A 27,500-nucleotide genomic window follows, 5' to 3' on the forward strand; every position below is an offset into this window, starting at 1 on the left:
TTATTGCAGGTCTTTTGCATACACATAAAAATAAAGCGTGACCATTATCTACATTCACACTTCACAAGATAACATTTCAGCCTTTAAATTGTGTGCAGCCGGAAAATAGCTTTAGAAATGAAAACAGTTAAGTAGTACCTCCTGTACCCACATCCTGTTTTGAGCTCAGCAGCCATCTATTCACAGCAGAGGTTTGGTTTTGGTTTTCAGCACCTGAATGTAGCAGAAGTGGCTTTTAGATGCGTGTCTGACCTGAAAAGTGAATGGTTCTCATCTTGTATATTTTAGGTCAGTAGTATAGTCTCACTTTAAAATTGAGGTTGCTACATGAATACAGCTGATATGATTAATGCTGATCACACTCATATCTTGTATATACATTCATTCAAACACTTGTTCAAAGGGAGAACATTTTACATTTCCATCATAATGCTTTTGTGCCAAGCAGTGAGTCAGGCTCAGGGCCCTCGAGGGTAAACTTTGACATTGACAAATGCCAAGTGCCACAATGTCTCTCATCTCTGTGTCCCCTGAAAAGCAAACACTTAATTCTTTATGGAGGGTTAACCCCTTCCTTTAAGTGTGCTGAAAGACTTCTTTACAGTGTCTATGTCTTTCTACATCGTGTTCGGAGCAGAAGAAACCATGCCAACCCTTTCTATCAAGTAGAAAGTAGCAGCATTTGAACAACATGTCACTAAGTGTTTGTTCCCGTCTCCTCCTCTTCAACTGATCGCTGCAGTCCAGGAATTAACTTGAAGATGTGTTTGCGGACACTGGCGGCTCTCCTGCTCTTGCGGGGCAGGGTGCCAAACAAGGAGGAGATCCTCGTTTCCTCCCAGGAAGGCGAGAGGGAGCTGCTGCTGCCGGCCAAGCTGGAGCTGCTGGAGCGTCCGAGGGATTGGTGATTATGGCTGCTGGTCGACGAGAACCTGCCGGGGCTGTCCTGTGACTGTGAGGTGAAATCTCTGGAGAAGAAGCAGCCATCGTCTGTGGTGCTGGCTGCACTGAAGGGGCTGGGAGAGCTCAGATCCCCAAACACACTGGCCTGGTCACTGTCATCTGTCATCACACTCCTATAGCTGCTGTCACTGGAGAAACGGCGGCCACGGTGGCCTGCGGGGGAGCACGCTGAGGAGTTCATTGAGAGGTGGAGGCTGCTGTTGTTCAAGTTACCTGGAAAACAAAACAAAGTGAGTAAAAGTTGCAGCTGGCGAGAAGTTTGCAGCAGGAAGTTCGTCAGCAGCTTCAAATGCTCATTTCTCAGGGGAACTCCTTTTTTCTAGTTTATCTTGAGGCTGTTCTTCAATTCACACCGAAGGCAGAGTAGCTTCACAAAAGAGGACCAAGGCTGTGAGAAAGGAAGTGCTGTGGTTTGACAAATTCTCTCACCTCGCATCAGGCGTTTTTCCTGTAATGTAAGTGCCTGCAGCTCCATCAGCTTCTCACGTAGTGATTGCTGTAAAGACAAACAAAAAAACATTCGGTTTGAGTTCCAGTGAAATTCTTTTAACCTATGCACTCAAAATGTTTACGTTCAAATACACAGAGGAGGAATGTTAGAAGTGCATTTACTCAGATACTGTACTGAAGTACAAACTTGAGGAAGAGCGATTCTACTTGAATATTTGCATTTTGTACAACTTATACTCCACCACATCTCAGGGGACAATATTGCACTTTTCACTGAACTACATTTGTCTGGCAGCTCTTCACATCACGAGTTTTCACATCCTCCCAGTCCAGTGAGAATGTGTATTAAACTTGGAATGTTTGTGATAAACTGATAAACTCCAGTTATGTCACTCGCGAGCAAAGTTGCATTGTGGGTGATGTAGGCGCCAGGTTTTAAAAGGCAGTTCACTGGTCTGGCATTACACTCCTATAACACTGTGGGACTCATTATGTAGAGATATCACCTTTTTTATTCCACGCAATCATCTTCCTTCTAAAAACATGGTGCCTACATTACCCACAATGCAACTTGCCACTGAGTGACATCACTGGAGGCAATTGACCAGATTACATGCAGCTTCCTCTGGAGCCACAAAAGGCTTTATACTACTTTTTCACCTAGCCAGTAGTATTCCCCAAGACCTGTCAACACACTTCAATGTGGACATTTGGTGGAGTTACCCTTTAAGTGTTTCTTTATGTGCTGAGAATAATGTATGAATTGGCCTAATGTTGAGTTTTCAACTAAAATGCTTACATATTGCTCCTCTAAGTATCTTTTACTTAAAGGTGCTATTTATAAGAAAAGTTGTTTGTTTTTTTCTTGGAAACCTAGAGTGTCATTATTTAACGAGTTGAGATTGAGACTCAAAAATCAACTTTTCTTACAAATAGCACCTGTAAAAAAAGGATCTGAATTCTTCCTCCACCACTGCAAAAACAAAACCTCGGTATGAAAGCTGCTGTGTAGGTTTAGTTGTGAAATGTTAGGCTGTTTCACACTGTGGTGCAGCAGTAGGTCAACCTGTAATTAACTACAGTGTGGCAGCTCTGCTCTCATTATTACCAGGAAGGTTTGAATGGTTTAGTAGGTTGCTTAATACAACTACAGAGCTGCAGTCTTTGAACAGCGAACGAGGCCGGGATCCGAGAGACTCACCTTCAGCAGATTCATCTTCTTCTCCAGCTCTATCTGCTTCACTACATTCCCACATACAGTCTCCATCCTGCAATCATATTATAACACATAGTTAAATACACGATCACCAGAGTAGTGTTTTTTATTTCCGTGCAGGTTATCCTCTGTTGTCATTAAAGTCATTTCTGTTACTTACCTCAAGCTGTTGGTTGATTCTCTGATCAGATCAAGTATGTGCTGATGAGATGACCCTTCGATACTGGCACCATTTATAGTGACGATGATGTCCCCTAGAATAAATGAGGACGCAAAAAACAGGAACTCGTCAGTTACGGGAAGACAACATGACTTTGCATTGTATTTGTCCATCACTGTGTGCGTATGTGTGTGGGTGGGGGGGGTGGACCATAACGTGTACATGTTAAGTGACATATCTGTCAATCTTTATGTTCAACTGAAAGGTATGATAAGGTCTGACAGTTTTGTGCGTGTGTGAAAGCATGTGCAGAGGATGTGGGTGGCTCACCTGCGGTCAGGCCGGCGCTCTCAGCTGCGCTGTCCTCCTGCACCTTGCGCACAAACGTGCACATCTCCACTGCAGAGCTGTCCTTCAGCTGCAGGCCATAGGTCTGCAACAAGAAGCACATTTAGTTACTAAAGAAAAGAGGGAGAGCTGCCACAAAAAGCCTTTGAGTGGGTGTAGAAATGAGTTAGGATTAGAGATTTAAAGGCTTGACAATGATGCATATTGTATGTTATTGATCTTAAACTTACCTGAATTTCAAAACCAAATGATTCATTGTCTTGCTTTTCCAGTGCAATTGTGATCCTGTGCAAAAGAGAAAAATGCAAAAAAAAAACCAACATTTTAGGTTTTATTTCTATTTAAAAAAACAAAGAAAATACAATGAATAGTTTTTTGCATGTAGTACATTGCTGATCAGGTTGATATATTTACCTTTGTGGGTCAGAGTAATCCACCAGTGAGTTGGAGTGGCTTAGTTTCGGCTGCAAAAGGAGAAATACAAATGAGTTCCTCTTTAAAACAATATAATCGATTTTAAACTATTTTTTTAACCTGTTAGGAAACTATGCGAGAACATGTTGATCCTATAGTGTTGCATAACTCAAAAGATTAAAATTGTTAAAGGGCTTTAAGCCAGTTGTAGGAAAATTCTGTGTTTTTTGTTACACAGTGAACTGCTTCTCATTCGAAAACTAAGAAAGGTTGCAGCTTTTATCTAATAATTTGTATTGTTTGATGTTATTTGATTGCAGAAGTGTGTGTTTACATTCTATTTTTCGAGCTTTATAGTCTCACCTTTCGCACTCTGGATTGAGAGCCTGTGTTCTGCCGGTGTCGATCATTGTTTCCCTTCAGTGAGCGCCTGTACCACAGGGAGCATTTCTTCCTCAGAGTATTATCCAGAATGTAATTCTCCTGACTGCCCTGCTGTTGAAGTCCATTGAAATTCATGGTGGACTGCATGGTAGACTGGTCCTCAAAACATCATCATGTCCTGCTGCAGCAGCTCTTCAGCGATTGTGTGGCCCTGCCCTGCTGTGCAGGCAGGAGCAAAGTGTGTCAAAGCGGAAATCCACGTCATGTGAGGGTTGTGGTGGACCTGCATCTGCAGATCACAGCTTCACGTACCTAATTTCCTGTTCACCTCTTTGACTTGTTTTTTGGCTTTCTTAAGAAGGGCTGGTCTGCAGAAGAAGAAGAAGCTTTTCTTATCATTCCCCTTCAAACAATCCCTTTCCCTTTTCTGCAGTCTTAGCAATTCGATTTATGGTCTGTCAGAAATCAGCAATGCATGAGAAACTGCCACCTCACGCCTCCACCAGCACCTGCTTTCAGCCTCTCTCACTCTCAGTTTCTCAATGGGCTAAGCTTCAGTCTGAGCCCGAGTCCTGTGTTCTGCCAAGCAGGGAGACTTGTCTTATGAGGACAGACAAAAGGCCAGTGTCACGCTCCCCAAACAGACAGCACGGGTCATTGGGCAGAAGGCATCAGACATGGTTCAGTTCAAAAGGGAAATCACACACAAACACACAGGCCGGCAGTCAGGGAGACAATAGCTGATGGGTTAAAGAAAACTGAACCTCAATGCACCACCGCACACAGGCCTTCAAAGGGTACACTGTTTACTCTGCAGAAAAACAATATCATCTTTCGCCGTGTGCAAAAGCTTTCTTTTGACCAGACCAACAGAGAAAATGGTGGAGGAAGTATTCAGTTCCTTTACTTAAGTGCTAATAATACATCGTAAAAATACTCCCATTACAAGTTAAAGGTCATATTGATAACATTTATTAATGTTTTACAAATCATTTAAAATATATATCTACAGAGCTTGTAGAAAGGTGCAGAATACAACTATCTATTTTTCTTGAATTGAGATTGATCGGGAATTAATATTTAAAAATATTTAGAATTCTTCTAACAAGAGTTCCAGCTTCTAACAAGGTTTGTCAGACAGTAGTGTAACACCGTTGGTATTATGTGGTTCCTGTGATTAGCTAACTAGCATTAGCAATGTTAATGTTAGTTAGCCCAATGTTAAAAAAAAAAAAAAAAACACAGCAAAAGTGCCCTCTTGGATGCCCCGGTGGCAGATAAAACTTTGGAAAGAGCCCTTCCACTGGACAAAACCTGACAAAGTGCCATTTTTCTTTTTTTTGCCCCTTCCCCTCAAACATCCTGAGTCCGGCACTGAATAGTTGTCCTCCCATTACTATGAGTTTATAAGAGAAAAGGACAAAAAACCAAACAAACAAAAAAAACGTAATAGTCAAGTCATAGCGATCTATGTATGGGAACTCTCTACAACTAGTAACTTGAAGAGGGTTTGGTTAAAGCAACATTATGGCTAACACTTAGCTAACAGCGAGAGACGACGTTGCTAGCAAGCAGAAGAGACAGGCTGACTTCGGTGTGCGAGCAAGCTGAAGCAACAGAAGATTTTGGCAAGATATAGCCTCTGTCAATGGAAGAATCAACCGCTTTTTAAAAGCTAGTCAGCAAAATTACTGTTAAAACCAATCATAAGCTAACGTTGCCACAGGCTATGGTAGCAAAACAATATTAGCAGCTTCCGTTTTTTAATGTCTTGTAGTAAATCTGTGGTTATTTTGGTGAAAGTAACACAAAAGTAGTGTAATCAGTAAAGCAATACTCCACACAGACTCATTTAGTAATAATAATATATAAATAATAATAATAAAATAATAATATAATTAAAGTATAACAAGAATACCACCACTGCTTTTTTCTTTCTTTTTACCAGTAGTCAGACCTCAGATTTAAAGATGCAATATGTAGTTTTGGGGAAGTATTTTTAATCAGAAGACAAAGATCTTCATTGACTGACTTGTTTTTGCCAAAACAAACCAAATAAACAAACTCTCTTTGTTTTCATGACTGAATAAACTGAATAAACAAACTGACCTTAAAGGACAACACAGTTTCATACTGTTTTACTTTGTTTATATGTGGCGGACCCTGCCACCTTTCTAGCTTCAAACAGTGGGGACCTTATTTTCATCATAATCATTTTATCTCGAATTGTATAGTTAGGTCATTTAATCTATAATAGTGCATTGTGTTTTGTAATCTCTTCTGTGCTCAATCTTAGTTGTTGAAACAACTACAGTTGTCAGCTAAATGTAGTCGAGTAAAGAGTACAACAGTTGCCTCTGAAATGCAGGCTTGTGGAGTAAAAGTATAAATGAAAATACTCAAGTGAAGCACCTTAAATGTATACTTACTCTAAGAACAGCATTTGATAAAATGGCCATTTCACTTTCAGCCTTGTTGCTGCATATTTAAACCCAGCTGAAACACTCCTTAACTAACAGATTGCCTCACAGCACTCCCCTCTGCCCCACTGACCCTCAGCAGGACCAGTTGGCCAACCGACCACGGGACCGTCTGGAACACAGATATCCCATTTCACCGGGACATTGCTAATTCCAGTCCACATTTCCAAAACGCCAAAGAACAGAAAAGTACATGTTTTGTTCTCTTCATCGACAGCAGAAACTCTCCTGCTGCTTCATAATGAAACAATGATTCATACATGAGAAATTTCTGAATCAGGCTGTATAGAGTTTAAAGGACAGATTCGTATTTCTTCTGTCTAAATACAATACTCACATGCCTACGTGTATATTTAACAGTTATTGGTCACTGTAATCATTCCTCCTGTCCATTCTGGTGTTTTGTGTTCTTACTTGACGGACTAGAAAACATGTAAATGTGGTAAACATTTTTAGCAACTAGATCTTTTGCTGACTTTACTCACTATATGAAAGTGTCCATCAGACTCCTGTTAGTGACACTACGTGATCTCAAAGCACTGACAAATCTGTTAAAGCATCTCGCAACACATTCTTAAGGCCTCTGACTCATTTGCAAAGTGCTGATAGCCTCAGTGTGGTACAGCTTGATTTCCTCTGTATAACGGACACATCCACATCATAAACACACAGAGCGGCAGAACAGAAAGTGGAGATGAGTCACGTCAGTTAAGGTAAGCGAGATGGGGAAAATGCAAAAGGCCTGTTTCAGATAAGCTGCTCTGGGAAATTCTTTCAATGTGCAGAGCTCTGCAGAATCAGTGCTTTCACAATCACAACTGACTTGTTAGACACTTTATTTCTCAGCTCAAGACCACAAATAATATTTGCCTTATTCTACAGTTATCGTATGGTTAATTCATTGGTGGTATTGGGTTGTAATGAAGAAGACTTATTTCAAACTGAGCCAGTTAACTCCATGAAAAACAGTTTATTGACCCACTGATATCACTGATTTCTATACAGAATAAATAGTGCAAGAGAAAAGATACAGTGCAATGGCATGAAATCTGAGCGACAACACACAACATTCACATACATTAATCCAAAATATGAACCTAAATAATAACTTGACGGTTTAGAATCAAAAGTATATATCACGAAAGCAGTATCACATTTGTTAATATTTAGCAATTTAATATACAATATATATAAAAAAAAGACACCAGTCAGAAATTGCACATTGTGATCACTCCTCTTTGGAATGACTGATAAGTCTTTTAGCTATCATCTCTTCTGTGTCACCCGTCTGATTCTTGGAGAAGCAGATATGACACAAAAGACAAAATAAAAGCTTGGCTCAGCACAGATCCAACACGAGATATAAAACTAATTTAATTACACTACAAGTGTTAACAATGGACACAGGCAGAGCCAGACGCTTGAATACTGCATTTTCAATATTTCCTATCTGTAATCTGCAACACAGAAAGTCCAATGATTGCATGATTAAAGTCAACTAATCATTTCACAGAAGGAAGAGAGCGAAGACGGCAGAATAAAATGCTGACAGTTTACATTTCTGAAAACCACCGATACTCTCAAATTGGTATGTGTCATACGTACCATATTGGCATTTGTGCAATACGTGTCATGTCAGGCTCACATTATATGTGTACGACTTGACTTTCATAGCAGCAAGACTGCGTTTCAACATTTGTAAGTGAGAAACCACTGGACAATTTTACGGGCACCTTGGAACATCTCCAGCTGTGTTTGCGACGACCAAATCAGGTGTTTTACACCAAAATATGATCTTTTCCTAACCCTAACCAAGTTGTTTCTGTGCCTTAAAGCAACATTATTTAACTTTTTTACCTTAAAAATAACAGCTTCAAAATCATGTTGATGGTACAGTTCCTTGTAATAGGGTGAATGGTGTCTGTATCACTTGTTTCTGCACTGTGTAACTTCAGTGAGAGGGTAGGATCACAGTGTTACACACATGTTTACTTCAACATACAAGTTTTCAACACAACATCGTGATGACCTAATGACTTTTGTTTGTAGTTAGCAATTATATTGCCTCTGACAAACTGTTACAGACCTGGGATTTGTATTTATCACAGTGGCGTTGCACTCAGAAACTGTGGGAGGCCAATTTCTACATAATGCTGCTTTAACATAGCCAGAGCCGCACAACGGTGCAACAACATGAAATTGAAAACTGAATGTAAAGAGACATAAAGTTGCAACATATCTGTGGTTTGCAGAAAATGTACATCGTCAACATTTATTGTGGAGATTTGGGTTGGATATTTCCCAAGAGAGCAACAGGCTACTGTACATAGCTTATTTTCAAGAGGCAACACAGCTGATGCTACATATCATCCAGCAGAACACTTGTATGTGTCAACACCTACAGTAAGCAGCTACATGGATATATGGACCTCGCCTTAGCAAACTAAAAACATGAACATTGACTGTGTACGTAAAGCTAGATGTGAATTTAACCCCATGATGGATGGGAAAGGTTATCTCCACAGCACCGGTTTCACAAACACTACACTGATTAATCAGATTCACATCTTTAAATGCGGGATCACTTCACATGATATGAAACACGCACATGTGGGCCCATACAGGCACACGTGGTGTATAAATTGTCCCTAAACCTGGCTTTACAGGCTTCATTAGGCGCCCATCATCCAAGCTGTGCTATGAAATGTGAAGTAAAATGTCTGTCTACACGTCTCTCAATAAAAACAAAAGACATGAGTAGCGTGGGATCATGGGAGTTTTTGTCTCCATTGTTAAACAACCACCATTGCTGATCAAAATCTATCTGACGTAACTCAGACAGAAATGTTCACGGAGCAAGTGATGTATTAAAGTTTTTTCACATTTCTTTTAGTGATGTTTGTCGCCTTCCTTCCTCAGTCGCTGGCGTATCATCTGATGTTTCCTCAGAAGTTACCATGAATTAAATTCATGATTTCTCTGGGTTTGAACATTTTTGCAAACATTTAGGATAATGTAAGTCAACAAAATATATAAGAAAGGTCCAGCTGTTTTTAGACATTTTAATGTAGAAATGTAAAGATTTACCACCAGTGATACTTCTACATCTGTCGTTTCGTCTGTTCTGTCTTTTGTCATTATCCTCTTGTTTTATTATTTCATCTTTAGCTTAATCAAAATCTGATCTTCGCTTTCATCATATTTGGGAATTTAAATAATGTATTATTTAAATAAAGTTTTCTGAAATTGTTACTGTGCATAATGTTATTTTAATATTAACATTGTAATCCTTTGAACATACTTTCAGAACACAAATCTGAAGATTCGATAAAGCCAGGTCCATGGTTGTTTTGTTTCATTTTGTTGACATATTAGAGTCCGAGGTTTTTAAAGAGCGACTTTTGTTTTTTAAAGATTGACCTTTGAAAGGTATGCATTGTAAAATTCCTTACATTTTTAGACAAAAACATAAGACACTACAGGTGATTGGGGTGAAAATGGATGAAACTTCCCCCGTTGATCACTTACATTAAGACAATTATTTTTGTTTTCCAAGTTTTCAGAACTGTTATGATTAAATACGTACATTAGGCTACATAATTAAAGATGTGCTTGTTTGCACACATTTACAGAACAGAAAGCAGAAAGCTGAACTAAAATAATAACCCTTATGTGTCTTTTGAAAGTTTTCTCTCCTCTGGTCTGAAAGAAGGTGTTTTGTTACGGAAATCTCAATATTGATCTCTGCATGTTTTCACCTGCAGTGTCTGCCCCAAAAGTTTGGCCTAAGGGCGGCGAAGATAATAATAATTTCAAAAATGATTAGTTTTAGCTGGACTGACAGAAAAGTCAGAGGATCATCAGAAGTATTGGGATACATCCCCGGGGATGTCATCACATTGTCATCACAGTATTTGGACCAACAGAACAAGCGACTCATTGCCTCCATGGAGCCGCTGTGGTTAGTTAGAACTTAATCACAATAAAAAACCTGCTCGGATATATTGGGCTGAAGGATGTCTTCCACTTGGAAATGCACATTTGTATTCCTGTAAGCATTTCGTAACCTTTCCACTGAACCATTTATCTTCAACGACAAACTTTACAGCTCAAATGATCAGGGACAGTGTGTCATTTAAAACAAGTCGATACCAGGGCGACTTATCCAGTATCCTCTGTGATTGTCAGCACACTACCTACCCATCAATACTGTGTTTGCTACAAGATATGGCACAAAAAACATCACAATGTGCAACTTTAAGCTTTGGGCACTTAAATGTCTGAGGTAGCAAAATAATCTGTATATACATTATACATATTCTTATCTCATATGGCTCTTCCTTCAACCGTTTGGTTTATAAGGTGTCTATGTGCACAGCAGCAGCCACAGACACCCTCCTACAATACTTTGGCACCAAAAACAACCTGAATCTGCTCTCTGAGGGTGAACAGTGCGGTTGTGTCCTGCAGAGGGCAGCCTCAGGCAGTTAGAGAGAGCGGTTTCTCCCTGTCTGCTTCCAACAAGCGCTCAGTCTCCTGTTGCACCAGTGCCTGCGCCAGCGCTGATCTGCAGGGCAACAAGTCGATCTAATCTTTGACGTCCTTGATGGCGGACAGCTGGGACACAGTTTTCTTGACCCGCAGAGCAGTGAGTCGAGCAGAAGGGTTGGCGTACCAGCACTCTCTCATCAGTTTGCCCATCACACGCAGAGCCTGGAGAATCATCAAGGACACAGTGTTTTTTATTAAAAAACGAAAATGTCACTTCTTTTTCCAACGGACTGAAGCGTCAGCTTCTTACCTTGAATATAAATACTAAAAGCTTCATATGTGCGTTGAATTACCCACTACAGAGGGTAAAGTTTGTGGCGTAACATTTTATTTGGTGGCCAAAAATGAATAAAATGATGTGTAGGAATAACATAAAAGTCTTAGTCCTACTATTCCTCTGTTAGATATTATTTTAAAGTGAAATCAGTGACAGCACATGCAAGCAATAAGAGGTTTAAGTCAAAAGGGCCTGACCTCAGCTTGTGAATCACTCTTGGTCAGTAACCTGATGAGGTGAAGTTAAGAAAAAGTGTCAGGTGTGTCATCCCACCTGTGCTGATGTGACTTTGAGGAGTTTTGAGTGTCTTTTCCCCCCAAAACTTACTGAAGCTTTTTAAGGGAATGTCTGGTTTCATGCAACATGAGTGTTATTTTGTACTTTTGTCCGGCCTTTCTTTCTTTAATAATAACATTGGACTCACTGAATTTATTGCTAAGATCTTTCAATACAGCAATGTTGCGAAAAAGTCATACGTAGTTTTTTTTAACCCCAGTGTTGTAAAAATGATATTAAATTTACCTTGTACCTATTTTATAAGACACGATAAGCTGTATTTTGCATCAAATTGGCCATAAACTAGAAATATGTTCTATATTAGGCAACGCAGTATAATTTCTTATACACACACACAAGTGATGAGTTAGTATCGTACTATCAGGTATAACTATCTTACATGATGATTCATCAGACATATTGTCTCACCTCACAGCACTGCCACTGGTTGGGAACGTTGGGTCTGAGTTTCTGCTCACACACCACCTTTCTCATGTCTTCGACAGTCGGATCTGAAGGCACCAGGTCATAATAAGGCAGCTGGAAATCTTCGTTAAGTCCTGGAAAAATGAAGACAATGGAGAGTTTGTTAATTTTGTTTTTCTCCCCCTGCCTAACTGATTATCATCTCTGCCACAGTTTGACTTTGATAAACCAAATGAATGTGTATATGTGCATGTGTCGTTTAAAGTACCCCTAACGGAGCATCTTCGGGCCAGTTCCCAGAACACCAGGCCCAGCGCGTAGATATCCGCCCGTTTGAATGACTCAAAGCTGTGGAGATTGATCGTCTCATCAAGGATTTCCGGGGCCATGTACCTGCAGAGGAAAAAGTGATTAAGGCCTAATGAAATAAAAAGGTGGCTAGTACTTCAAACATCCTTAACTGATTTGTGAGTGGGTTTGTTGTTAACCTGTGTCTTGTCTGAATATGGAGCAACTACAAAAAAACAAGCTCAGCTCATCACTCTGAACGTAAAGAGACTCAAACATTATAGATTTTTTAGAAATTGAAGAACAAATACAATGTCTTTAAAAAAAAAACTGACCGCACTCGAGTGACACCTGGCTGACTCACGGTATTGTTATCAATCACTTTAAAATAAGAAATGTAAAGACTTTCTAATACAAAATAAGTGTTCAAGGTTTTCTGACTTTTGTCCAACATTTTTCCAACAGAGCTTGAACCACGCTGATAAAAGTTGCTCGCTTCACTTTAAATCCAGGGTTTTTTTTGTGTGTGTGTGTTACTTGTATTGTGCCTTGTGAAGGTATTCCAACCTTTTGGTTCCCACTCTGTGGTTGGACGGTATGTCGATGGTGTTGGTGTTGGAGTCGTGTTTCACAGCCAGACCCAAATCTGCAATGACCGCTGTGCCGTTCTTCTTAACCAGGATGTTTTTAGACTTCAGGTCTCTGTGAGCAATGGCAGGTTTCCCTAAAATCAAAAAAGGTCACAAATAAGTTCTTCAAAAATGTGCTTTATGTTAAGATCAATATTTTTCACCTTTCAGTGATACATTTTCAGGATTGATTGATGGAAAACAAACCTCTGCAGCAGTGTTGTGTAGTATTCTGTCATGCTGTACACATCATGTAATCAAATTATCGCAGCCATCAATCAAACTTAATGAAATAACACAGCTGAACTGTATTTGGTTTACTGTGAAATTACTGTAGTGCTTATATAATTCTGTCAATTAATCAATTTTCTGATGGATTTATGAATTTATCAAGCAAAATACAGTATTTGTTCTAAACGTCTCATGTCCTACAGCATCGTAATTTGATCATTATTACTGTGAAGCTCCAGAAATGTTTTGTGGACTACAAAACTTCACTTGACTTTCCGTTGGTATGAGGGGGAGAAGACAATGAGTGAATTTTAATTTCTGGGTGAACTTTAATAGATGCAGCCTTACCTTGCGTGCCGATGATTTCCATGTGGAGATGTGCCAGCCCACTGGCTATGGACAAGGCGAGGACGATCATGCCTTCCACAGAGAGTGTGTACCTGTTCAGGTAGTCATACAGGGAGCCATGCTCATGGTACTCTGACACCAACCAGAGCTGAGTCCATGAGCCATTATCTGCAGCACACAGCAGATTATACAGTCACGTGTTAGCATGTTACCTCATAACTATAATAACAGTGGACTTGATAATGTTTGGATCTGAATGCGACACCTTTGTTATCAGCAGCAATGAAGCCCAAGATGTTCTCATGTCTCAGCATGATTGTCTGATAAATCTCTGCTTCACGAAACCACGACCTCTCGTCTCTAGAGGAGAAGATCTTCACCGCCACGTCCTCTCCTCGCCACTTCCCCCGCCACACCTCCCCAAATCGACCCTTCCCAATGGTCTCCTGCAGGACGATGGTCCGAGCTATAGTCCGCTGGACCAGCAGGGGCAGACCTGCATGACACAAAATAATGATTCCCACCAGCAAGACCATGAGCTGATATTTATTTGTAATCATTTGTTGAAATCTTCTTGAGTTAAACACAGAAAGAATCAAACATTCTGCTCTTACCTGAGCCAGAGCCCGAGGTGCTCATGTCGTAGATCAGATCCTTGAGACATTTGTCAGGTGACATGAGCATCTGGTCATCCAGCGGCTCCTCTGGGTCCTGTTTGTGGGCTCTGCTGTAGTCACAGCGGCGGCCCTGCACGACGAGCACGGCCAGCAGGATGCCCACACACACCAGGCAGGAGGGCACCAGGATCACCACAGCGAGCTGCAGCCTGCTCCAGGCGGGCTCTTCCTCCAAAGGCCTCTCTGATAACACACACACACACACACATCCAACATGAGAAGGTAGCCGATATTGTATATGACCGAATTCTTAATACAAAGGATCAGTAGGATGAGAGGCAATCTGTAGTTATGTTTCATCACTGAGCTCCCCATGATTGTTGCACCCTCTGGTGGTCATTGGTGATAAAAGTGTATTTTCTCAAGAGGACAGAAACAACTGCTAAATATGCTGATGTACTATTTCATAAGGACACATTTCTGACCTTAAGCTCAGCAGAATTAAGCCATGACCCTATCAGTGTTCTTAAAATTTAGAGAGATGGAAAAAGTGGATTTGGCAGTCGCGAAGTTGTGTCTGACCATAAATCTCAGTGATTAAAGGTAATAAAGAGATACAGCAGCAGAATCCTCCAGAGCCAATTCTCCATAACGTGAAAATCTGAATGTATTTTTTCTCACAACAGGTTTCCTCTTCTTCATTTAAAACAAGCGACATGCTCTGATCAGAAACAGGTGCACCTGGTAATAAACTGTGGGTTTGGCAAAACAACGTAACCTAGCATTTCTATCTCTGACCTTCATTCTGTCTGTGGGTGGAGAGGACACCTGGACACTAACACAAATAGGAGAGCTTGTGGGTGCTGTGATAATGTGAGATTTATAGACGTGCTGGGAAAACAACGCACAGTGAACACTGGAACAGCATTACACAATTACCTTTATTAAAGATCATGCTGCTGATTACTTTCAGGATTAATGGTTTAATGATCTATAAAATGTCAGAATTATGGTTATAAATGCTCATCACAACTTCCCAGAGCCCAAAGTGACGTCTCCAGAATGCTTCTTTTGTCCAACCAATGGCCCAAAGACTCTTTACGATCAGAAATAAGGAAGAAAAGAAGCAAAACCAATCACACATTCTCCAACAAACACAGACGTTTGAGTGGTGCCACAGCTGTCTGTCCTTGTTGGAATTGCTTGGAGATGTTTTGTCAGATTCAACATGTTCAATCTTTGTTTGTCATTTTGATGAAGTCTGATGATATCACCAACATATCCATAGCAACGCAGGATGCACATGCCCAGTATTAGGAGTAAACTCAACTCAGTCATATTGCCTACATGCCTATGTGTGTCACGTTCGGATTATAATGAAGTACTGTAGAGCTGCAGAGATGTCCTGGCCTACAAATCTTGTTCTCCGGATGTAATAAACATGTTTGTTTGTTTGCTACAGACACCAACAAATGTCACATCAACATGATTTCGTCAGTTGTTTTCAGAGAAAATGAAAAACGGTGACACAAAAAATGATCATTCCCATGAATCGTTTATCATATCTCAATTGCAACATGATGGGGTTTTTTTGCCATGTGAAGTCCTAGACCTGATTAAGCTAGCCTAATTTGTACTTTATGTCAGGTTACACAAAATGGGACCCAAACGCGAGACACACAAGCAGGCAGGGAAGAAAAACAAGCTTTATCAAATAAAGCTGAAAACCAAAATCCCAAAAAATAAAGCAGCAAGACGAGGCAGGCAAAGGCAAATAACAAAACCGGAGTAATCCAGGAAACAAAAGCGAAACAAAGTAGAAACCAAAAATAATGTACAAATTAAAAGCAAAGTGCAAACCAGGAAGACACGAGGAATCATAAGCCAGAAACACACCATGAGGCGCAGCGACACGGAAACACAGCAACAGACTTCTGTGAACTGACAAGAGGGGAAGACAAGGACTTAAATACACTAGGGTTGATTAACTAATTGAATACAGGCGAGGAGCAAAAAGGGCGGGAAAACAGACAAAGGGAGGAAGTAGAAAGTGAGACACGACACAGGAGGATATAACTTCAAAATAAAACAGGAATTAACAGAAACCAAACTTAAACCGTCACACTTTCCTGTTGCCAAAACCTTGAAGTGACCATCAACTGCTCTCCTGGGGAGCAAAATCCCTGTAATTAGTATTTGATGCCTATAACTGTTTAAGAGAGTCTCTAAATTACAATAGATTTCCTCTTCACTCTCCATTTTGAAGTCAAATGTTTGAAATGTTAAGTTTGGTCAACTGACACATGACTGGAAACAATTAATCAATTATCAAAATAGTTTTTTGATTTTTTTTCTTTCGATCTACTAATTGATTAATCAACAAATCTTTGGGTTGACCGGTGCATAGAAGAAGACTAAGGGTCCACAGAAACACAACAAAAAACTAAATCAAACAAAAAACCTTACAACACAATAACATGATGAAGGTCTGTGTTTTGAAATGTTTTATTACATGCTTCCCGAGTGCAAGTAAAGAGGACAGTGTGCACACGTTTTTCATTCTGATTCTAACACAGACTTAAAAAACCAAAATCCAACAAAGTTTCTCCATGTCTCTTCAGCCGCTTCATCCTACCAAATCCCCAAAGTATGAAATGTCCTCACCATGAGCGTGACCTAAACATCTGCGAAAGGCTAAATGTGCAAAGCAACACATCCTGAACTAAACCACAGTTTCCTAAGACATCTTTAGCCTTTTACCTAAATACATCTCCTGCCATGTGTCCAACTGGAGCGCAGTAGATATGTTGCAAAACAAGTCTCTCCTCTCCTCTGAGCCAGTGGCGACACAAATTTCAACCGTCCTTTGACTCTGAGGTGAGTTCTGCTGCGCAGGTCGAGGATGTAATCTCAGCAGTCATTTCGCCTTTTAAAGTGTTTTTTTGGCACAACATCCAAATACATGTGTGGAAATTAACCACAGAAGAACATAGACGCTATCCAAGTCCACAAAACCAGGAAACCATAACATGAACTGAAGCATTTATGCATCTGTGTACAGAATAAACACCAGAGTGGATGAGCTCACATGCTGATATTTAGCAGAGCAGTGGAACAGATTGATTCTGGTGTCCTCATTCACAGTCAACACCATCACAGCCTCAGGCTGCAGCACTGACCCATCTCATCAACAGTCTGCAGCACTTCAAATCTCCTGCATCACCTCTACATTTAATGAAAGTGACCACTGTCTGACTGTGCCATCTAACTACTTTAAATAAATAAATCAGTGCAGGGGGAACACTTAGTTTTCTCTTTAATTAGGTGTCAAAGATTATGGATGGGCCAATGTTTATTTAATACTGTGTTCACAGGCGCATATGCAGCAGCACCACTAAATATGAATGCAGGCACTGGAATCTGCAGCACTTTTTCACTTTAGTACAATTGATTTGGTTGCCACACCTAAATAGATCTAACTTCCTGGGTCTGTAACAGTTTGTCAGAGGCAGTGTAATTGCGAACTACAAACAAAACTCATAACGTCATAACAATGTTATGTGTTGAAAACTTGCATCTTAAAGTATGTATGTATGTAACGCTGTGATCCTACCCTCTCACTGAAGTTACATAGTGCAGAAACAAGTGATAGGGGGACAGAGTGGCTGAGACAGAGACACCATTCACCCTATTACAAGACTGTAGCATCAACATGATTTAGTTATTCTAAGGTTAAAAAAAAGTTGTATTCAGTATTTAAAGACCTGCAGGAGACTCAACAATCAACTATCTTTCTCCAGAAACACTTGCTGCACCTTCAGACCTGCACTAATCAATATATTCATTTGAACAAAGCGTCGAAAGACTACGCAAATGTGCACGGGCTCTCTCGTGATGACAACCCCACTCTGCAGTTCTACGCAGCTCTAGTGAGAGTTTTAGCATCTTTCAGTTCGCTGTCTGGGTTTTACGCGGGCGACTTTGCTGATTCGGTCAGTCGAACTGCTCTCTCGACCCCTTTTCTAGCCACTTAGCACCAAACAGCGGATAGACATTGTTAGAGGATAACTGGGGAACAAAGTGGAGATTTAGCAGCTGAAACAACGGCTTTTTTCCTCACGAGTCAGTGGAAGCCTAAAAACAAAGCTACGAGGAGAGCGACTTATTTTAAGACTAGAAACTCAACTCCAAACAGACACTATCATTGCTCCATCTATGATACGTTAACCATGTCAACTTCAGGCCATAATGTGTGAAATACGTGTGTTTTTCAGCTAGTCATGGAGTTCTGTCCCTGATGCCAAAAAAGTGATTATTGCAGCTTTAATAAATCTGATTTACATTCTTCAAAAATGATCCAATTAACACGGTGCGTTAAAACAAGTATTTCAATCACCATGAACCATAACTGTAAATGTTACAAATAAACAGAAAAACACAATACTTAAAACGTAATTAATGAATGGCAGCAATGTGACCTCTTTGAACCTGTTCTGACCTCCCAGTGTTTTCCACTGAATGTCCACAGGTGTAAGTAATCCCCCATGTGCGTTAAGGCCAACCTCTACCCAGCAGACCCATGAGAGGCTTTAACTTGCAGCAGGACTACATGGCTGACAGTATTTATTTATAAATCAGAGAGGGGAGGGAGGGAGGATCACACACGCCGTCCCATTGCGTCTGCCAGATTTGTTATGTCACAGGATCTAGTAGGATCAGCATCCACCTCGTCTCGCCAGGGCCAGAATGAGTGGGAAATCCCACACAGACTGGGCTGGTGCTGCTGTCGAATGAAAACTGTAACTACTGAGCAACGTGACATCAAATGACTGTCTGGAGGGGAGTTTTTTTTCTTTCCCACTACTCTTTACTGGTCTAAACGGGAAAACGTTCATGAAACAAATAAATAAAAGACAACCAGACACAGAGGCAAGATTGCATCATTTCAGTAGCGTCATACCTGGACGTAGGTGCAGAGTCTCGTTGTTGCAGAAGTCGGTGAAGCAGCAGTTCCTCTTGGAGACATTTCTGGAGCTGTAGCAGAAGACCTGGCCCTTCATCTCAGAGGGCGACAGGCACGACTTGACCGTCTCCTCCTTCCCGTCAATCAACATCACAGAGTTCCAGCAGGCGCCGTCCGCCGTCGTCTCGCAGGTGTGGTTGGCGCACAGCTGGCACACGCACTTCAGACCTGAAACACATCGAATTACCCATTATGTTCAGATCACTATTTTCAACAAAGTTAAATCAATGATTCGTAAAAAAAAAAAGGGTCGAAATGACCCCAAACAGTTTCATTCAGAAACTGTCCAGCAGGATTCTCCTGTTATGTAAGAAGGTCCATGCTCTTAAAAAGCCCGAGGTGGAGGAAACAGAGTAATGCCTCTTAGTTTAACACCCAGATAATCTTGTGTTCTACTTGGAGCTGCTGTCATGCTTTGTTTGATAAGACTGTGAGTGATTGATAAGCAAGGCTGCACTGCTTGCTCACTGGAAAAACCTAGAAATAAACCGTAAGAATATTATAAGTTATTCAATGAATCTATGTTTAATATAGCCAGTAGGTGAAATGTATAGCTGCTGATAATAAGGTAAGTAAAGGTCTTTATGATGTCCAAGTATAATCATATTATAAAGTTGTAATTTACTCTAAAATGTGACCATTGATTATCAGATAACAAACTCTTTTACATTCATGCAGAACTAATTGGTCAGTATGTCACCTCTTTATTTTACTCTTTGGTTTATCCTGGTTGTGGAAGCCGTGAGGGGCGAGTGTTTTGTTTTTGTTTTTCTGGTGATCCATTTTCTAAGTCCGATCTAAAATATTTTCTCTCCTGTGTTTGTGACTTGTGATCTGGTGGGGGCAGGATAATCTTAAATTCCTTAATTCTTGTTTTCCATCTGAGAAAACAAAACAAAAAGTCTTTTCAGGAGAAAGAAAAAAAATTCTAGTCGAATGTTTTATTTCTTGTTTTTCCCACCAGATCGCAGATCCTAACCCAACAAATCAGACTTCGTAAATGGCTCACCAGAAAAAAAGATTTCTCACCTGCCCCTCGGGGCTTCTGTACCTTGTATTTGTCATTTATCAATTAACTTTTTTTCAATTAACTATGACATCTGAAGAGGTATCAGGACATTTGAAACCCATTTGGCCTCATTAATACTGAGAGTCAGGAAGTTAATGTCACTCATATCGTCAGAGAGACAGTATGTGTATGTGGCCATAGAGCTGAAGTACAGGAATTAAAATGATTTAAAAAATACAAGACAAACCATTAAGACATGACTTAACTCATAAACCTTAACTCATGATTTGGCACATATATACGTTTTTCAAGGGGCAATTCGAAAGCCATACCCTGATTTTTAAGGACAAGTTCACCCAAAAATGAAAATTAATTAATTATCTACTCACCCTCATTCTGATGGAAAGTTTCAAATTCAGCAAAACAGCGTTGCAGCATTCTCCTGAACAACTGAAGTAGATGGGGACATGCTTTAAATATTTAAAAAAACAGCTGAAATAAAGACAAAATGTGTCTCCATTCAGCTCGTCCAGGGTAATCCAAGTTTCTGAAAGCCCTGATTTTCCAATTTGATTTGCAAAGACCTTATTTCCGGTATTGACACACCGCTGAGCTTGTGCACAAACTTCCGACAGGGTGTGAGCTAACTCTTTTAGCCTAGCAGCTACAGTGATGATTTTGGCTTCACGCAGGGTGTAGATAGCGTCTTTTCAAATCAATTTGAGATCTTGGTGCTTTCTGGAGACTGGGATTACACAAGTGGAGCCATTCTTATTTTCTTTTAGTTGCTTTTTTTTCTTTTAACGTTTTAAAACACGTCCCCATCTACTTCAGTTGTTTAGGGACATGCTGCAACGCTGTTTTGCTGTGTAGCTCCAGAAATGTTTTGTGGATGACGAAAACCAGCTTTCCATCTGCATGAGGGTGAGAAGATAATGACTGGATTTTCATTTTTGGGTGAACGTGACATATCAAAACACACTAAATCTTGCAGTGGTGTTTTTGACCCCTTGACACCCGAAAGAGAAGTGGAGCAATCTAAGCATGTATACTGTTCATGTAATACTCTTTCCAAGAAGGACAAAAACATTCATAAATCTTTTCCAGCACTTGACAGATATGATCACACATTAAACTAGATACATTTCACAACTGGAAGCAACAACATCTGTAGCCTTTCTTGAGATGGTGGTCAAAGTTCATGATGTTGTTGACTCCTACTCCTGCAAATGGAGTTTGAATCTAATGTTTGTGGTCGGATGCATGGATTCAGTCAGTATGTATCTTTTCACGTCAGAGTTTTGAATGAGATCTGAAGATTTCTAGTCCTTCAGAGCTGATAAGCAACTCAAGAAGGAGGTCTTATGGCAGCTGTTTGTCTCATTTAATACTAAAGGCTATTACCCGAAAAGAGAACATAATGGGACCGTGGATTGATCCCTGGGGTGTAACGCAATTATACTTTACTACTGAATAGATGGAAGAAGAAACATTTGAGGGTCATCCCTGAAACAGATTGAGTGTTGCAGCTCATCAACCCAGACAGGGTGATATGTACTTCAAAATAAAGGCCAGCATTGTTCTATATCTTTAAGTCAAGACACCCCATACAAAATACCAATAATTGGTTCTCCTCTCAGTACTATCTTACATCCCTATCCTGTTTCTTCGTGCACTGGAGCACTGAAGAAAGGCAATTTTGTTCCACTTTACACTGAGTGCTATACATGGAGATAATGTTCTTATATCCCAATGTACTCACTGAAAATGCAATTGTTTAAAAATGATTTTTAAACAGCCAAGCCTAATCTCTCCTGGAACAGCTGGGCACTGTATTTTTTGGCAAATAGCCCCTTCGTGGGGACTATTTTCAGCCACAGATTAATGTACATTTGGTGCACCGGTGAGCATTTACCGCACCAAGACTGCGTAGGATTAACTCAAAATAAACAGCAGTGCCCATGTTCATTGTAGTGAAGGAATGTGTAACCCAGCATTAGTATTGGACATTAAATGGGATTATTGAAATTGACAGTATAATACAGAATATCACCAACCTTTTAAATAACTCTCTAAAGCTCCTCCTGGAAGTAACACAAACCTCTTGACAAAAAAAGATCGGGACTTCAGTTCAGGGGATGCCTGACTGAAAAATGACAAAAAAGATTTTTTTTCTAGCGAGTACCTTGGAGTTGCTTGGCAACAACTCTCTCAAGGACAATGCTTACTGAATGAAGTTTGAACATCCTGTAGCGCTTTAACTGAGGTTAAACACTCTTCGTCGCTTTTTAAGCTTTGTTAAAGCAGATGAATCACTAAGCATTAGTGTGTTTGTGTTTAATCGCTTACTTAATCACGTACGGTGGCAGTTAAGTAATATATTCAAAATACACTATTTTACTGTGTTGGAGCTGTTTTCCACTGAGAATTTCCATCTACTGTCTGTTTCTGGTTTTGCATGTAGTTTAGTAATTGTACTCCCTGTGTAGGACACTGTCTTCAGTTTGCGAATCAGAAAATACATCCTCATCAGATCTATTAGACACACAGTCTAATAGGGCACCGTAACAAAGTTTGGTGACTGTTAACTCAATAGAATTTGCCGCCTTATATTCAAACATTGCTTCATCTCACAGCTTCATCTCCTACTCTCTCTACCTCCTTCTTTATGACATACATCAAGTGTCCAACCAGGAGAGTCCCCTTACATGTGACTTCATGTTGATTATGGATTGTCGTCTGCAAAATGAGCTGCAACAAACCACACAAACTGTGTGAAGACAGCCAGAAATCAATAAAAGTTTATAGTTATAACATAGTTAAAAAAAAAAAGTTTTGTGGTGCGATACATGCTGTAGTTGAGAGAATAGTTTTGGAGCTGTTTGTCATCGAAGGCATCAAGAACTTCTTTTCAGCAATGTGGACGCAGTTTGTAGATGGAGCACTTATCTCGGGAAAACATGTATCACAAAAAAAGCTGAATCTAATCAGTGACTTTGAGGAAGCTTCTTGCTATTTTAAATCAAACACTTCTGCTTATTTCCACACATCCTGGAATGTGTGCGCGTTTCCTCATTCTCCAAAGATGTTTGTATAGCGCTGCAGCTCTAAATTGGGGCGGTGAACACACTTTATACAATGTATTTACTCTTAAAATAACCAAATATGTATCACTAAGAGTCGGTTGAGACTGAATTCCTTCGGTGAGATGCTCGATACGTTTGGACAAACTCTTCTCATCAACCTGTTAACTAATTATTCAGATGGAGATCCAATTTAAAGAAGTGAAATGCAGCGAAGCTTTCGTCATTAGCACCAGTGAGACAGACTGTATGTAGAATAACCTTTATTTGAACTCTGGATCTAATACAGCACTACAGCCTGGGGACGACCGCTTAAAATTACTGATTATTGATCACTGACTATTATTGTCATTATCAACTAATCTGCTGATTATTTTGTTGATTCATCTTTCGGTTTATAAAATGCAAGAAAATGATGACACGTGCATTTCAAGGTGAAATCCTAAAATTGCCTTTTTTTTTTTTTTTTTTTGAGACCTAAAGATATTCAGCGTGCTGTCATCTCTGACAAGGACAAGCTGCAAGTTGTCACACTGGAGAAGAAGTTGTATGGTAATTTTTTCTTGAAAATGGCAGAAACAAGTAATCGATTATCTCACAGTGATTCATTTTCTGTCAATGAGCCAATTAATTAATTGGCCAATTGATGCAGCATTAGTATACATCTAAAGTCAAATTAGATAATTAAACAAATGGGTAAAAGTATCAAGATAATGTCTCAATAATGTGTAAATTAAAAAAGGTATTAAAGCATAAAGCAGCAGCAGAGTTTTAACTTTTGCCTCTAACACTGACCCCATGATCTGACCATGATCTGACAGCATGAGGGGAATGGCAACAAAGAATAAAAGTGACAATATTTACATATTTTTTAAGTAAGGTTTTAGCCTATCAGTCACTCTCTGTTTTAATTTTAGTAAGCTATTATGAGCAATTTAAAACACATGGTCTATGAATATCTACTGTCCCACAGGTGATCCAACCTGGAGAAACAGGCTGTTTTGTAATTTCCTTTAAATAGCCTACCTGCTCTGTGCATTTAAAGCTTGAGAGAGAGACATTCAGCCTTATAAAACATTTATCATCAAGTAGGCTAATTTATAACTTTTAAGAGCATTAAATCACGTATTCTTCAAAGTTGAATAAACTTCATTTCATGGTGTTTGGAGACACAATTCTTGAAAAATAGTGTCAGCTGCTCTCTCAGAATACAATAAAGGTGAAGTCCACTGAACTATTGATCATATCAAACCAGTGGTGTATACCCGAGACAGTTTAATAACTCGCTTAAAGCCTTAAAATGATGTAATCTACTAAATGAATGCACTTGATGAGCGTGGTGAAGCCTGCTGAGTGGAGTCTGTCACTGTACCTGCGGTCAGCTGGGCGACGGACAGGAAGATCAGCGCCGCCTGAAAGCTCTGCTTCCCGGGACCGGTCATGGCCTGGGCAGCATCTGCTCCGTGTCCGGCGTTTTTACTCAGAAAACAGAAAACACAACATCACACATCGCGGTGAAGTCCGTCGGCCACGCAGCCCGCACAAACGCCTCGCAGTGAATGCGGGGTGAGAGGGGGGGGGGGCTGAACTGTAAAACGCAAAGAGAGCTTTTGCTCCGCCTCTGTTGACTGGGATTAAGAGGATTAGCGCTGCAGACCTCTGATGAAGACATGTGAATGAGAGCCAGAGAGAAAGTGTGCAGCACATCCATTTAAGAGCTGCACGTCCAGTGAAAACACCTCCTCCTGTCCTGTCAGCCCCTTCAGCATGGACATGTCTGCAGCTGGTGGAGGTGTCACCTATTTACAAGTGTGTTAATCTAAATTATTTTCATTATAGGCCTGTTGATCCATTTTATTTAATCCAGAGTTTTTGTTTGTACACGATGCAAAGTACAAACTACAGCCAGGGGCGCCCCCAGAATTTTTTCAGAAGGGGGGCCAGAAAGGGGCCGTTGAAATTGTGGGGTGGTCAAATTTTTAAAATAATTATTAATTCTTGCTTTACAGTAAATAAATAGTTTCTAATGTACAATATCAGATACAAGCATGTTATGCATATGCAACTTCCTAACCCTATTTAAACAGTGATGGGATGTTACTAAGTACATTTACTCAAGTACAATTATAATGTTCTTGTACTTTATATAAGTATTTTCCATTTTCTGCTACTTTATAATATACAGTGATGGTATGTAATTAAGTTGTTTACTCAAGCACTGTACTTAAGTGATAAGTAAGATAGATATATATATACACGTCTATCATCATAATTAGATATATACTGTATATATATCACTGTGATTTTTATTTTTGATATTTAAGTACATTTATTGCAGCAAAATTAATTATAATACATTTAAAGGTGCAATATGTAAGAATTTTAGTTGAAAACATTCAAACATTAACTTAAATTATCAGCAGAATGTGAATAACAGTTCTGACATTATGACGTCTATGTTTTGCGTTACCAAGTTATATGAATTAGCGTGCTAACCAGCTAGCCCCGATACGTCCTGGTCTTAAGCTCTTGTGCTAGCGATGTAAGCACCAACACTCTCCCAACTCCTAGTTCGGACCGCTAGCTGCACAGCTAACTGAGCTAACTAGCTAACAGCAGCCACAGTTAGCAGCAGTGAGAAGTTACTCTAGCGATATGCTGCCCCCTGTTTGTTTTGAGTATGACTTCGAAAGGTGGTCAGTTCTTACATACTGCATCTTTAATACCAGATACTTTTACTCGAGTACTGTTCATATGGGTGACTTTCACTTTTACTGAAGTCATCTTTCAACACAATGTCTCAAGTATGATGTTTGAGTAGTTTTTACAACACTGCAATTAAAGAACAGGATCAGTGAACTCCTCATTGAGGTCAACAAACACACACATCCCCCGAGAATATTAGTGATTGTTTTGGGAAGAGTGCACTGACTCTAATCCAACTCCATAATTAAACACAAGCGGGCAAATAAATTGTTTATTGCAGAGGTAGGAATGATTAATTTTCACTATAATTCCATACATAAGTAACAAAATGACTATTTTGGTCAAGGTGTTGTGCACTTTTGTATAAATCAAAACAAATTTTAAAAATAAATCTTTACAAATGGGGGTCTGTGGTGTCTGAGGTTGTTGATGAGAAAAAGTTTGGGAACAAGCAGTTCACTGAACCATGCATTGGTTTCCAGGGTCTAGTGGCCATGGTTGGATTAATCTGTTTTGAGGCACTGGGGCAAAACATTTCCCGACAGTGTTTGTACCCTGTTACCTCCAGATTCTCATCACATACAGCACACACAACCAACTAAACATGGCAGCCTGACAGTGTTGGGAAATTATCCAAAAGTCACGCTTGAGTAACTAAGATACTGTGTTAAAATATTACTTTGATAAAAGTAAGTCACCCACAAGAATAGTAGCTACTTGAGTAAAAGCCTTAAAGTATCTGATATTGCATGTACTTCAGTATCAAAGTACAAGTAAATTAAAGATATATTCACACGTATGTATATACTGTATACTCGGAGTCAGACAATTTTCTTATCAGATACTCAGCATTTCTCTGATTTTTGGAGTCGGTGTTCTTTTTTACCTGATTGTCAATTAAATAAATGAATTCTTAAATGTGCTGCTTTGACCTTGATTCAGCATGCCGTCTACAAGGTAACTAATCTTACAGTATCAAGTAAATGTAGTGGAGTAAAACGTACAATATTTGCCTCTAAAATGTAGTGGAGTGTAAGTATAAAGTATCAGAAAATGAAGATACTTAAGTACAAGTACCTATAAATTGCACTTAGGTACAGTACTTGAGTAATTGTACTTAGTTACATTCCATCACTGCAGCCTCATCATATGCCCAGTACCCAACCAGTACTCCCATGTTGCAAAACTACCTGCCCCAGTTTTGTGTGCTTACTTGACTCAACAGACTTATTGTGAAGGAGCACCACATGAGCCTAATATGAGCCAGACTAATGAAGGTGTAATGAGTGATCAATAGGAGGTGATAAAGCAGGAGCCACCTTTGTTGATACTGTACTTGAGAGGTGCAAATTCCCCAACAAATTTGCAGTTAATTAAGACCAGTTCACATATTTGAGGCCCCTGAGGGGCTGGCAGTTTCCTGCTTTGGCCTGGTTGGTAATCCTGTCTTTGTTGCACCCCTGTGGTTTTTTCCCTGGATGTGAGCAGAACTCAGGTCAGCACAACTAAAGAAAAGAGCCTAGACAGGTAGCCCTGATACCAAATCTGTCCAACCATGCAGAGAGTAAACACTTTCAGGTGGTGATTACTAGATGAGCATGCTGTACGTTCAACTCACCTG

At 39.9% G+C, this 27,500-nt stretch overlaps 2 protein-coding genes across 2 annotated transcripts; both read right to left on the reverse strand.

The window, feature by feature from the left end:
• Nucleotides 1-4,452, reverse strand: cytip (cytohesin 1 interacting protein). Its single transcript, XM_084362929.1, has 8 exons — nt 3,915-4,452; nt 3,552-3,601; nt 3,368-3,422; nt 3,120-3,222; nt 2,790-2,883; nt 2,615-2,681; nt 1,393-1,459; nt 1-1,176 (listed from the first exon to the last, which is right to left on the reverse strand). Exons 1-8 carry the CDS (start codon nt 4,080-4,082, stop codon nt 698-700), a joined length of 1,083 nt encoding a protein of 360 aa, XP_084219055.1. The 5' UTR covers nt 4,083-4,452; the 3' UTR covers nt 1-697.
• A 2,909-nt stretch (nt 4,453-7,361) lies between these two features.
• acvr1c (activin A receptor type 1C) lies at nt 7,362-24,714 on the reverse strand. The gene is made up of 9 exons (XM_084362576.1): nt 24,546-24,714; nt 19,019-19,249; nt 14,056-14,301; nt 13,707-13,937; nt 13,442-13,609; nt 12,801-12,957; nt 12,214-12,338; nt 11,949-12,079; nt 7,362-11,128 (listed from the first exon to the last, which is right to left on the reverse strand). The coding sequence occupies exons 1-9, from the start codon at nt 24,613-24,615 to the stop codon at nt 11,003-11,005; spliced, it is 1,485 nt and encodes a 494-aa protein (XP_084218702.1). The 5' UTR covers nt 24,616-24,714; the 3' UTR covers nt 7,362-11,002.
• Between the last annotated feature and the right edge of the window lie 2,786 nt (nt 24,715-27,500).

This window comes from Pagrus pagrus (assembly GCF_965226575.1).
Source record: "Pagrus pagrus genome assembly, chromosome: 9".
NCBI classification, from domain to species: domain Eukaryota; kingdom Metazoa; phylum Chordata; class Actinopteri; order Spariformes; family Sparidae; genus Pagrus; species Pagrus pagrus.

What these genes read in the sequence shown, in the direction of transcription:
- acvr1c (XM_084362576.1), bottom strand. Translation starts at nt 24,615, where the DNA reads ATGACCGGTCCCGGGAAGCAGAGCTTTCAGGCGGCGCTGATCTTCCTG. An exon ending in CATTGCTGCTGATAACAAAG is followed by an intron (nt 13,610 to 13,706) that starts GTGTCGCATTCA and finishes TGTGTGCTGCAG; the next exon opens with ATAATGGCTCATGGACTCAG. An exon ending in CCGAAGATGCTCCGTTAGGG is followed by an intron (nt 12,080 to 12,213) that starts GTACTTTAAACG and finishes TCATTTTTCCAG; the next exon opens with GACTTAACGAAGATTTCCAG.
- cytip (XM_084362929.1), bottom strand. Translation starts at nt 4,082, where the DNA reads ATGCAGTCCACCATGAATTTCAATGGACTTCAACAGCAGGGCAGTCAG. An exon ending in GAGCGCCGGCCTGACCGCAG is followed by an intron (nt 2,884 to 3,119) that starts GTGAGCCACCCA and finishes CATTTATTCTAG; the next exon opens with GGGACATCATCGTCACTATA. An exon ending in AGAAGATGAATCTGCTGAAG is followed by an intron (nt 1,460 to 2,614) that starts GTGAGTCTCTCG and finishes TTGTCTTTACAG; the next exon opens with CAATCACTACGTGAGAAGCT.